The 13349-nt window shown below is 40.9% G+C and overlaps 1 protein-coding gene across 40 annotated transcripts in view; it reads left to right on the top strand.

The window, feature by feature from the left end:
• Elavl2 (ELAV like RNA binding protein 1) overlaps positions 1-13349 on the top strand; it is a 188576-nt gene that overhangs the window by 114036 nt on the left and 61191 nt on the right. For all 40 annotated transcript variants that reach the window (XR_003954881.1, NM_001374237.1, NM_207685.2 and 37 more), the window contains one exon: positions 4756-4859. Coding sequence is in view for 39 of the 40 variants with exons in the window: in NM_001374237.1 (NP_001361166.1) it covers positions 4756-4859 (104 nt within the window). In the remaining variant the exon portion in view is untranslated. The remainder of the gene's footprint in view (positions 1-4755; positions 4860-13349) is intronic.

Raw genomic sequence — 13349 nt, 5'->3', positions numbered from 1 at the left:
GTTTTCCTTCCTTCGAGTTTGGTTAACTATTGCTTTTTTAAAAATGAAAACTTCTGGGGGCTGGTGAGATGGCTCAGCAGGTAAGAGCACTGACTGCTCTTCTGAAGGTCCTGAGTTCAAATTCCAGCAACCACACGCTGGCTCACAACCATCAGTAGTGAGATGTGACACCTTCTTCTGGTGTGTCTTAAGACAGCTACAGTGTACTTACATATAATAATAAAGAAAATCTTTTTTAAAAGAGCAAACTTCTAACCAGGAATACAGTATAAACAAGATAGTTTTAAAAAACCAGGCACTTACTTAAAAATAAAGAGTAAACTGCCATTTGCCAGAATCCACAGAAATGAGACAGTAGGCGATATATTACACACATACATATGAAGCCTTTAGAAAATGTCGTGATTATTAGGCATGCAGAAGATGTCCTCTGTAGACAGCCGTCAGTCCCACAAGCAGTGCCTGGCCTTGCTGCTTTATCACCTGTCTCTTAGGTTGTAGAAGGGATCACCAAGCTTTCAGTGCCACCCTTAACTTTACAGGAAAACTGCGGCTATCAAACATGACCACTGTGAGCGTATAACTGAGCAGTAGGTTACCACAGGGATGAAGGGGATAATGGGAGGGCACTGCCCATGTTTATGATGCCTTTCTATACCTGAGGCTCCAGTAAGTATTTGCTGACTAATTAATGCACTTTATCCTGAAAATCTATTAAGTTCCTATTACTCTCATACTTTTTTCTCATTCTTACTAATTCTTTAAGGACTTCATACAATATGAATTTATCATATTCACCTCTATTTCCAGACTCCTCCTAGATCCACCCCTCATTTCTCTACCCACCCTACTTAGTGTAATTTTTTTTTAAGTTCATTGTATGCTAATCACACATGCTTGATGTGGCCTTCCCCTGAAGCATCTGTGACCTACCAGAGCAACAAACACTCCTGATGAAAATTGACTCTCGCTTCTCTAGCAACTATCATTTGCCAGGGCTCTTCAGCTAGGGTGGGACTCCATGCCCACCACCCCTCTTCATCTGGGGTTTGTCTGACTTGAGCTCACATATACCTGCTGTCACAAATGTGAATTTGTATGTCTAGCTGCGCTGCTGTGTTTGGAAAACACTTCGTTATAGTTCTCGACTGCCTCCGGCTCTTTCACTTTGTTCCCTCTCTTTCATAATGGTCCCCCAGCCCTGGAAGAGAGGGGGTGTTCCGGATGTCCCATTTAGGCCAGAGAATGCAGCACTCTCTTGTTCAATGCACCTTTACCAGTTGTGGACGTCAGTGTTACTCACAGGCTTCTGCAAACAGAAGCTTCTCAGATAAGGGTTGTCTCTTGTATTAGTTCCCCAACATTTTAGTTTGCTATGATAACAGTGGACATAAGAATGGACCTTTAGAGAGGAGACAACCCTTACATTGTTTTATTATTAATAGGAAAATCTACTTACCTTGAACACCTTCTATTTGGCAGATGGCTCTCTTCTCAATAAAGCCAGATCAGAAGCTTTGTTTTTGTTTATTGTTTTAAACAGGGAGAAGAGGTTCTTTGGGGGTAACTATGTGATTAGGCTTAATCAATAGTAAGAATTTGATTCATTGTTGTAGCTAGCCAGATTGCATAGGGTGTCAGGTCATAGTTAAAGAATGGGCTTCCTAACAATGACCTTTATATTTTTGTTTGTTTGATTTTTTTAAATAGCACCATTTAAATTCTCCTGGTTTCATTTTCAAACCTTCCACTGCTCATAGCAAGTTAGGAGCCAGGACTCCTGCTGACCTGTAGAGCAGATCAGCAGGAACACCTGGAGCAATCTTCTCCATGCACAGCTTTGGGCTTAGAAGTGTGATTGCCTAAGACCCACACCAGGAGGCCCGAAATAGTAGATAATGTGACAACAGAGAAAAAGACCACCGTGCATCTCTTAAAAATACATCTGTAAAATGGTGTCTTCCCTGTGGAGACACTTTACATGCTCAGGCCCCCTCAATAGCTTCCAGATGTTCTATATACTCTAAGACTCCGTTTTCTTGGGTCAGTGAGATGACACATCAAGACAGTGTGGTTTCTGCCAAACCCAATGACCTGAGCTCAATCCCTGGAACATATATACGGTGGAAGAGGAAGGAAGGCTCACTCCTGCAAGTTGCACACACACATAGGTAAATATTTTAAAAAGAACATCCCCTCCAAAACAAACAAACAAACAAACAAACAAACCCCGCGTTTCTCAGGATGGTTGTAGCCCCATAACACTGAACTTTTGGAAAGCTATTTTCATGCTTCAAACCCTACTGATAATATCAGGAATTTGGAGAGCAGGGTTCAGGCTTTCCAAGATTTCTAAGTGATTCTAGCATGTAGCTCTAGTTGAAACTGTTGCTGGCAGAAAATCTACCTGTAGAAAAGAGAATTGCATTCCCCTGATGCAGTTACTAGTTAATTTAATCATAGAGTAGTAGAGTGATAAATCTGTTCGGTACAGGGTTGTCTGTCTCTTCCGTTTCTATCAGATTTTACTATCTTCCTGATATGACCATAAGTGAATATGTTTAAACTCTGTACTGTAGAGTAGGAGTGGAGTATATGCACTACTTGTCTGGATGTAGTCTTTCTCTCGGATGTCTGCTTTCTCAGTACCGAGGGTTGTCGGCATTGTTTCAGTGCTCTAGCTGTGTAGGATTGTCTTCATTTTCAAGGTGAAGGAGGAACAGTTTCTCAGAAAGTGTGAAGAAGGTCTTCAAAGTCACACAGTTGGTAGGTAGTAGAGACAAGATTGGAACTCACCTGCCAGGCTCCAAATCCCATATAAGCTGGTTTCTTACTTAGATTCATCCTTTTTGTCTTTTGCCAACTTGAATCCTGCTCAAGGACAGTAGAGTTGCATTCCATACTTGTACAGTAGACAAGTAAGAAATGCTTCTCAAATTGGTAAAAATCTGAAGGCTTGAAATTACCGTGGCTTGACGTGTGACTCTTCTTGTAGATTTATTTAATGTGCATGAATGTTTGCCTGCATCAATGTATGCCCAAGTGTGCCTGGCACATGTCTAAATTTGTAGTTAAATGTGTGCATTTGTGGCTCTCCCTTCTCATTCTTGTTCTCTGAAGTGCTGATCTTCTGACATAGGGCCTTGCCCATGTTAAGAAAGCTCTCTACCAGTGCCTAATGCCCCAAGGCTGTTTTCTGTTGTTTTGATTACAGGAAACACAGTTTGGAAAGAGGGAATATGCTAGCTCCTGATTTCCCAAATTCTGATCATGATCTCCAAAGCATATTCCCAAGTTCTGTGTTTTTCTTATCAATAGCAAGGAAGTCACACTTTGGAATAACCAGAGTGGCTGTCTTTAATACCAACATGCAGCACTTGGGGGACCCATTGAGAACAAATTCCCGCCTTTCCTATGACACTGCTAGAGAGCCAGGGTTTTAAGAAAGCATTTGTACTTTCTAGGAAAAGTCTGCTGTCCAATCATTTCTTTCATTTATGTCTCCTGTCTCTTCTCCAATGGAGAAATTTTGCCTCAATTGAACCTTTGATTTCTGGTGGGAGCAACCTGACTTAGGTCTGTGTTGCAGTACTTATCTATCCCTGCTATCTCCATGGTTCCTAACACAGCACCACTGAGTGGGAGGTTAGATGGCCAGCTGATGGGGCCACCACCATGGCAACAAGCAAGAGTTGTTTGGATGGATGCGCAGTTCTGTGTTTCGTTGCTTACCTTTTTCCTTTTCACATCATCATGTATGCCATCCTTTGCATGATCCTTTGCTTGTTTTGCTGTATTGCATTTTTAGATCAGAATAATACCTAGAGAAAGTTCCATTTCATTTGTCCAAAGAAATGCTCTTTTAAAATTGTGCCTGTGCATGTTTGTATGGCCACATGATGTCATACATTGTTTAAAGACATCTCAATCTGAGATGTGCTGTTAGTCCATTTTGTCATGTATGCCCATTACAGGTGGTTCCTTATACAAGGCTAAATGATGCAGATCAATCACGTGGTATAGATCTTGATAAAATCAAAGGATATATTTGAGGGAGTTATAAACAAAAACATGGCATTTTTATATAGCACACCTTTTTAAATGCATATGGCCAAATACATAATAGAAATAGATTCACTAATAGCCATTATCATCAAGTATTTACTGTACAAACTGTATATAACTGCATTCTCATATGACCAGTATATTTTTTACATCAGTACTATCATAAGCACATGACTATGACTTGTGCTATGAGGTCATCATAGTGATGATGTCACTAGGTGATAGGAATATTTCAGTTTAATTAGACTTTAATGGGAATGCCATTGTGTATGCAGCACATCATTGACCAAAATGCCATTATGTCACACATTCCTACACACACAAATCATTTTTTCATTTTACTGTCTGTAGTAACTGTAGTTTCGAAATGTGGTAATGTGTCAGTCTGCGTGATAAAACACTGACAGATTCTGGGTTGCTGTTTCTATCTTCCGTCTCGCTCCGAGCTTTCTCTATGTCTTCTGGAGCTCCGCAGAGAGGTGCACCCAGTTTTGGGGCTGCTGCCATGTCCTGGATTAGGCATGTGATGTATGATGGGATGGCCTGGGCCTGTGTGGTTTCATAAGCAGCACTGCTTGCTGAGTTCTAAAGATATCTAAATTTACAAATGACAGGAGCCTGTGCTAAAAGCTAAGTCACCTCCTGTCCGTGGGTTTGAACTAACATGCCTCTCCTCTTCCGTCTCCTCAGGGCAGAGCTTGGGTTACGGATTTGTGAACTACATTGACCCCAAGGATGCAGAGAAAGCTATCAACACTCTGAATGGATTGAGACTTCAAACCAAAACAATAAAAGTATGTTCACACTTTTCTTAAGTTTGCTTGTAGAATAAGAGTTTATTTGTACTTTTCATTTGGGCCCCGTGAGCCTGTCTGTGAGTCATACAGTATAATGTTTTTGTACTTATTGAACAAAGGAGGCAACTTTAATATTATATGTGGACATTTATATTAGCAGAAAGAGCAACAGTGCCCTCCGATATATACTGTATAAAGCCCCTAAATTAAGTCCTTATAGAGAGACTCCTTGAACTATTACTGGAGGGATTGTTGCACTTGTCTGAACAGCAATAGTTAGTGTTGTTTTGTAAGCCAGAAAGGCTCAGCCGTGTTTCTCACCTCTGCCCTTGACACAGATTATGACTGTGGCTACTATGTATCTAGATGGGTCACAGTGCCCTTGCATGCAAAACTTAAATTTCATATGATCTACCAACAATAAAGTATTACTTTTTCCAGTTTAGCATTCAAAACAATTTGTGATTTTGAGCAAGCACACTGGGTCTGGTGGTTGTGTTTCTTGCTTTCTGAGGAGATAGACTAACTCATGTGTCCTTTGAAGATGTACAGTAAGTTATTTTATGGATATTTTTCTGCAGGGTTATATTTTGAAATCCTTACCTCAGTTCTCTGGATAAGAAGTTGATCCAGTTTTAAGCATAGATTTCTTTCTCTTTAGCAAATAAAAGTGATGTTGCCTCTGGCAAATCTAGCCCATGTCATCCATTCACTCCCTCCTGCCCAGTGTGGACATCTCACATCAATCATGGTGCAGGCTCTTGCTGAATTTAGGTGTAGCTCCCAAGTATATTTCAAAATAGTGTTCCAGACGTATCTCTATCAATTGACTCCAGTTGGAACCTGTTTTCTTCCCATGATTTAAGAAGCCAGCCTACACTGTAGCCTAAGGATGAGAAGTTAGTCAAGACTGACTGGAGTCCATCTTGCTTACAGACTTGTCTAGAAGTTTTGGTTTATGTTTTGAGGGATCTCGAAGTGCAGTGTCATCTTTATGCTTAAGGTAATTTCTCTTTGGATTAACAGTTAAGGTGATGTGTTAACCCTGGGCCGTTTTGATGCCTCATCCTTTATATTTATGAAAAATGTCTGTCAGTGCTTTTCATCTAAAGGAAATGCATGATGGTCTCCAAATATACTGAGATGTGAGATGTCTGAGAATTCTGGGTGTTTTTAGTAATGGGAATGTCTAAGGAGACAATGGAGCCTATACTCAGAAAAGGAACTGTTTATTGTGATATTCTAAAAGCATCTTAGAGAAGTTTAAGATGACAAAGACTTGGTTTTGATCTTTTTTGTTTGTTTTTTTAATCTGAATTGCTTCCCCCCCAACTCTTTACACTTGCCCACTTAATCTTTCCTCATGTCAGATGTTCAGTCTTTTAATAGTGATAATACAGTGCCCTTAATAATGGTGCCCACTATCTAGCTCTCCTCAGGCTGTTTTGTGTGTTCTGAGTCCTATGGATTTTTGTAGGCTTCCTCTTCCTTAACTAAAATGATCAGCAGTCCTGGAAATCAATTGCTTTTAGTGTTGACAGCTCAAGTTGTTAAAAAGAAAATGAAATGTGATTGGGCTGGCTCATCTCAGCAAATGACCCTTTTCCTCGCTCCAGAAATAATCACCCTTGTTTCATTCTTAGTGAGTCACTTATTTTGCTATACATACTGCATGCTGTAAGATCCTGAAAAAGGTAGAGATGCAGAGAAAGCAAGCCAAGGTAAGATAAATGTACTCAGCCTTTCCCATTGATGCCAGCGGCTCCCCTGCAGACAGTGGTCCAGCCTGCTCTCCTCAGGCCTCCCATTGATGCCAGCTGCTCCCCTGCTGCCAGTGGTCCAGCCTGCTCTCCTCAGGCCTCCCATTGATGCCAGCTGCTCCCCTGCTGCCAGTGGTCCAGCCTGCTCTCCTCAGGCCCAGCTGCTTGGGCTGAATGTGTAAGCAAGGACAGTAGTGCTTTGTAGCTTTTATCCTGTGACATCTACTTGTGACTTTCTGAAATTTAGAAGGGGTGATAGGCAGGCAGCAAGCTACTTCTTTTCCCTGCCCCCATTTGGTTCTTGCAAAAATATCAGATAACAGCTGGTATCCTCAGTTTGGCCCAGCTTCCTTTTGAGAGGCAAAGCAGACCATTCTTCAGAAGTAGATTGTACAATTTTTGCTTATGTTTGTATTTCTTCTTTTTTTCTTTCTATTAGACAGGTTTTGCATTCCTATTATGAAATCTCAAGTGTGTTTTTTCTTGTATTTACTGTTTTCGTGGTGATCTGGAAGCCACACTTTAATCCTGGTGGTGGCTGATCTTACCAATTCTCTCTGAGAGCCCCTCTGAGCTGCTCCCCTGCTGGGTTGTTCCAACTCAGGTTGAGTTAGCCTGAGTTTGAACTCCATGTTCTCTACCTACAAGAAACCCCAGAAGACTGGGGATCAGCAGGATCCAGATGTAGTTTAGACTTGCACACGATTCTGTCTGCTCTGAGTGTGGAGGAGACCTTGGAGCTCATACAGGTTAGCCACGGTTGCACAGTTGCAGACAGCAGTAACTCTAGTACATCTAATACCCCACTAACACACCATGCTCTTCTTTAGAGGAAAAGACCTACTTTGTATATAGTTGCTAATATATATGACATTTACAATTCTCAAATATTTGTTTTTGTTCTCTTTTCCACACCACCCACCGTATCAGTATGGCTTTGGTAAATTCCTGATTTTTTTTTTCCTTTTAATATTGGAGTAGTGATTGAAGTACTGTGAAAGGAGGTTTATCAGTCCAGTAGGGCTTTGTGTAATAGTTGAAATGTCAAATGACTTATATTTGTTATTTCTTCAGTGAGTTAAACTCCCTCCGGCCCCACGAGAATCTAAGATACTTGTTACATTGATGTGTGAGGAGTGATTTAGATGCACGTGTTCCAGAACCAGAGCTGTAGTAGATAAGCGAGCCCAGGTGATCAGCAATCTGCATGGCAGTCAACCTCTCCTTTTAAGTGGGTGGCTATCTGCAGAGTTGTTGCCTTGCACACATGGTTCAGGTTGTCTTGTAGCCTCTTCTGTAGTCAGCCTTTGTGGTCAATTCTGTTAGACAGAGTAAAGTGTCTGTCACCTTGAGTATGTTAAGTAAGTGGTGTGTGTTGTAGCTTACAGTTCAGTTTTCACCTCCAGGAAGAGCAGCTTAGAATCAGGAAGTCCGAAGCTGTCCCTTCAGGCTTTATTTTGAGCAGCACTGATGTACTTAGCCTTCAGTGTGATGAACCATGTTTCCGGACCATGCTGTGCCTCCTAGGGAAATGTGTTTACAACATCCCTTGCTAGGAACAAGGGATGGATTGGTCAGCAGCATGGAGCTTGCTAACCCCTGCCCATATTGTCCCTTTTATTGACATAGTAGATGACAGGTGACTGTTCCCAGATGTTAATGTCTTACCTTAGCAAGGGTAGGAAAACGATATAGTATCTGTGCAGTTCAGACAGTAGAACTCCAAAGTATTCTGAGGGCAGTATAAGAAATTCCATGCTGGTGTGATGGTATCTTTCCTCAGTAGCCCTCCATTGCCTGTGAGAAATGACTCTGGCCTTCTCAGGAGCGAGGGGCTTAGTGACTGCTGGTCATCATGTGCTTTCCTGACTCATTTTTAAGGAAACTTATGTAGAGATATGTTCTGAATAGTGTGCAGAACACTCCGTTTAAAGCCAGAATATCTGTCCTTTTGTCTAGATTAATGTATTAGACATCAACTCGTGAGTAGAAGAAAAATGATTATTTTATAAAGTAAAACCTTTCATTTCTGAAGTGCCTGTGTATTCTCTTGTGCACAGTGATACAAACTACTGACCCAGCATATCTCCCACATTCTGGATCAGTAGGGTATCAGTATGAAGCTTTCTTTTCCAGAACAGGAGCTCTGTCACTGGAATATAACTGTATATTATTGTTAGGCACTAGTCCAGAAACCAGCCTCTCCCTCTGAAGTCTGGAGATCTGCACGGAAGTATAGAAGTGTCCCCGTGTATTCTCTCTTTTTCCATAATTATCCAAGCATGTAGCAGACTAAAAATTACATTTGCCTGAAAATTAACTCCCATCTAGAAATGTGGAATATCTTCATTAAAATAATTAAACTACTATTTAAGTACATATGGAAAATTCTATTATAAAAATTAGAGTATTAAATATTAATAATAAGCTGTTCCTTAAAGTGTTCAGTTTGACAGTGATTAAGGTAATCTAATAAACTTTTATTCTGAGTCCTTATATTGCTTTTCAGTTTTTTCTTAAAGATTTATACTTTTTTTTATTTCTAAATTATAAACTTAGAAAATGTTACATTTCCTTTTCCACACCTGTTTAGCCAGGAGTTGTACTCAACATGGATCTGTAAGCCTCTGTTTCTCACTTTTCTTGGTCACCTGGCAGTGTCATCTTGTACAAGACTTTCAACCTTTTAACTTCCATTTGTTTCTGTAAATGACTTGGAACTCCCCAAACCAGGAAATCTAAATTGATCCAAAACTTGAGACCTTAGAATGTTGATGGGATGAATCTTCACCATGACACTGTCCATGCACAAAATAAGTAGAGATAATGTAATGTGTGCCCTTCAGGCTCCTGATGGATAATGCATATAATGTGTGAAGAGGCCCTTCTCCCAAACATTAAGAAATCAGGAAAAAAAATGGCATCCAAACCACTGTGTGTGTTTGAGTGTGTTTGTGTATGTGGTGCTGGTGGTGGTGGTGGTGCTGCTGCTGCTGCTGGTGGTGGTCATGGTGGTGTGTGTGTGTGTGTGTGTGAGAGAGAGAGAGAGAGAGAGAGAGAGAGAGAGAGAGAGAGAGAGAGAGAGAGAGAGAACATGACAATATGAGAGAATGAACGCTTGAAGCTAACTCAAGATGTCATGCTCAATCTACTATTCCCTGTGTTTATTGACCCAGGGTCTTTCATTGAACTTAGACCTTGATAATTTGGCTAGTCTTACTAGCCAATGTGCCTCCTGAGTGCTGAAACTACAGGTGGCCTCTGTACCTGCCCAGCATTTTAGGTGGATTTTGGGGAGTCCAAACTTAAGTTCTTATCTCCCATCTTTCCAATTGAGAGTTAGATGGCCGTCTGGGAGTCCACAGAGGGCAGTAATTTTCCATTCTTTGAATAGATTTTCTTTGGATATCCTTCTCTAGTTGCTGGAGTGGAAGTGAGCTTATATAGACAGTGGAGTGAGGAGCAGGTCCCCAGATCTCTTATGGTCCTTTCACCTGCCACTTAGTGGAACATGCTTGGCGGTGGACTGAATCTGTGTTCCTTGCACGGAAGTGATGGGTCATTCTGTTCCCCAAGCATGCTCTTGAGGAATACCCTGGTCTTGGGAGATGGCTCTGCTTATGCAAATGAGGGCTAAGAGAATGCTGCTGGCAGGTTTTCCTTTGTAACCAGCCTAGAGAACTTAAAGCTTTTATAGCTACCTCCATTGGAGTAAAAGGGTTGACAAATGCTTGAGTCTACCTGTCTGAAGGTGAGGGAGAGGACATGAAAGTCAGACTTGAACACTGGCATTGGTTTAAGAAATCACTGTTGCTATTTCTGCTTTGCTATTGTGTATTTGTATTTGTTTTATGGTGGGGGTTTGCTTGGGAACTTAATAAGTCTAACTGCCCAGAACTTTAAATCATTTGACCAGCTGGTCTTTTTGATACCTAAAAGGAAGAAGCTCCTAAAAGCACTGGACTAGGAGGCTTATGTGTGTGGATCTATGTCAGTTTGGGTTTTAAACTAACAAGAGGAGGAAAATCTGAACCTGATTCACACGGTCAGAAAATGGCACCTGAGCAGGCCTTTTAATCCACCTGCCATGCTTTTTACAGAAGTGTACCTCAGTAGAGACACTTCTGGAAGGCCTTCTAGCTGTGGCTGCTCTGACTTCCGACTGCTCATGGACAAGGTTGGGTTGTCTTTTGTTTAATTTATGAGCCAGGAGAGCTGGTTCTCCATCTTTTTCGCCTGTTCTGAGAAGCTGGCTAGATAGAGTCAGGCACTAACTTCAAGGAGTCCATCCCATCCTTCCTTCTCTGCCATGCCTGCTTTCCACCATAACGTCACAGGACTCTTTAAAAAGTAATTGTGAAGGAACTGTGGCAGTCACTGAGAGGCCAGTCCTTATTTTCTTTCACAGATAAATTGGAGCCCACGTTAGTTTGTTTTGTTTTTGTTTTTGTTTTTGAGACAATAAACCTTGTCTTGCTAGTCTGAGTGTGTGTATATGTATGTGTGTGTGTGTGTGTGTGTGTGTGTGTGTGTGTGTGTGTGTGTATGTATGTATGTATGGCTCAGGGTTTAATCATTCCTGCTCAGGCTCTGGGGTAACTAATGGTGATCCCTCAGGTGAGTGACAAAAAAGAAGCAAAACTGGGCTGCATCCTGAAAACAGACCGTTCAGAAGAGTGGTTTCCCGTGAGATCTTTAGCTATCTGTTTTTAAAACCCTGATGTTCATGCCTGTTTTATTCATATGGCCCCTTCTTACATTCCTAGAAAGGTTATGGAGACAACCACATTGTAAGGTTGAGTACAATGGGTATTTTATGATTTCAGTTTCCCAGGCCCTGGCCAGGCTGTGGGGCTCCTGGAAATCCTTGGGATCAATAGACTTACTTTAACTTCTACAATTTTGCATTTGTTGGTGACTTATATCCCTATAAATGCTTCGAACTTGCAACATGGGAATTGTCTCATTCAGAAACTAACATTAGAAAGTGACTCTTATTTTTTATAAGTTCTCAGGGAAACCTAAAAAACAAGGTCCAGGGTTTGAACATGATGGATTTTATATCTTTCTGATAAGGGCTTTTCAGAACTTCTGTTGTTCCACAGAATCCCTTGAATGGGGTAGTTGATAAAACACAGACTTCTAGTCACCAGGAGTTAATGATCTGATCACTAGTGATCCAGGCAAGGAGAATGCTACTGTAACAGCTGTCAGACACATCTTGGCCCCATCTAAGTTAGTGAGCCTTTATAATTCACATGTGGGTATACTTATGCTTATTTCCAAATATATGTTGATGCAAATAACAAGACCCCTATTATGGGTTATATTATCTTCATAGTAGAGCAATGTGCATTCAATAGATAAAATGCCGGATTTAATGAAGAAACAATAAATGTTTTCCCCTCTGTATAGTTAGCTCCTTTTCAGAGTATTTTTAGATCTCAGGTAATTCACAAGTAAAATACCATTGTTTCCTATGTATCCTTTGGTTGTTTGGGTCCCATGAACTTAGAATGGGTCTTCATGGTGGTCAGTGGAGATGCTATTGTTAATAAAAGATAATTTTGTAATTTATAATAAGGTCATATCACCTGCACCTGACCCTGTATGTTCACCCTTCCTTAGTATCTATTTTATTAACCTTTTTTAATAGGCCTCTCCCTAAATGGCAGTTTGTTGCATTATTATAAAAAACATAACATACTATAAATAGTTTTTAAAGTATTTGGTCTCTGCCACCTTAGTTTAGGAACATTTGGCCTGTAAACTGAATATTGCCCGGCAGCCACGGGGACATGAAACCTATAGGTTTGCCAAAAGCCTGCTCAGATTTGTAAGAAATTGTCAAAAACAAAAAAACAAACAATACTTTAGTGTTCTTCACTAAGCAGTGTCTTGAGGGAATTGTGAAGTTTGCATGGTCTGCAGATTGCCCTGGTCCACAAAGTCAAGGGAACTGTGAAGGTGAAGGCTAACACCACCTCTCACCTTTGTACTTTGTTCTCCAGAGCACATTGATCCACCAGCAGCAAAGGGGATACTATTTGGAGGGTTAATTATAGCTAGTGAATGTTATTGATGCTATCAATCAGTGAGAGCGGAGGAAAGGGCTTGGTGCCAGGACATCCTGTGTAATTAAATACCACAGGATGGGATTCTGAAGGTGAGGTCAGGTCTGAAGAGGACGATTTATCTCAAAGCAAAGATGAAGGTGGCACGATCCCTTTTTCACTCCTCCCTTCTTAAGTTTCTGGAGATTTTTGTCCCGTGAAGGTTGTCATGTTTTCTATCAAGCCTCTCTTGTAAACTCTTTACAACTGCCCTGAGACAGGCTTTAGGAGCACAGTAGTTATTATTATTATTCATTGTTAAAGCGCTTTGTGGGGAAATATGTAGCTCAGGTGTCTAATAGACATTTGGAGAAAGGAGGATCGTATCTCTGAATGAAACCATTAGTCTTGCAAATCAGTTCATTTAAGGAACGTTTTCCCATGGTTTTTCTCCAATGGTGATCATGCTGAGAGTGAGAGCATTATCTTACTGTTTGGGGTTATTCCCCACAGGTACTGACTACATTCCTCACAGTCATTCAACTTCAATCAAGTCTACAAAACTCATGTTGGAGAACTTCCCGTAGCTCCATGGGAAGTGCCATATCTTTATATCAATTTCACTGTCGTCATGCCACGCGCATGTCTTCCTCAACACACATTCTCATTTTGTC

Source organism: Mus musculus, chromosome 4 (assembly GCF_000001635.26).
Source record: "Mus musculus strain C57BL/6J chromosome 4, GRCm38.p6 C57BL/6J".
NCBI classification, from domain to species: Eukaryota; Metazoa; Chordata; class Mammalia; order Rodentia; family Muridae; genus Mus; species Mus musculus.
Note: the sequence above shows the minus strand (reverse complement) of the source record. Positions and strands in the feature narration are given on the sequence as shown.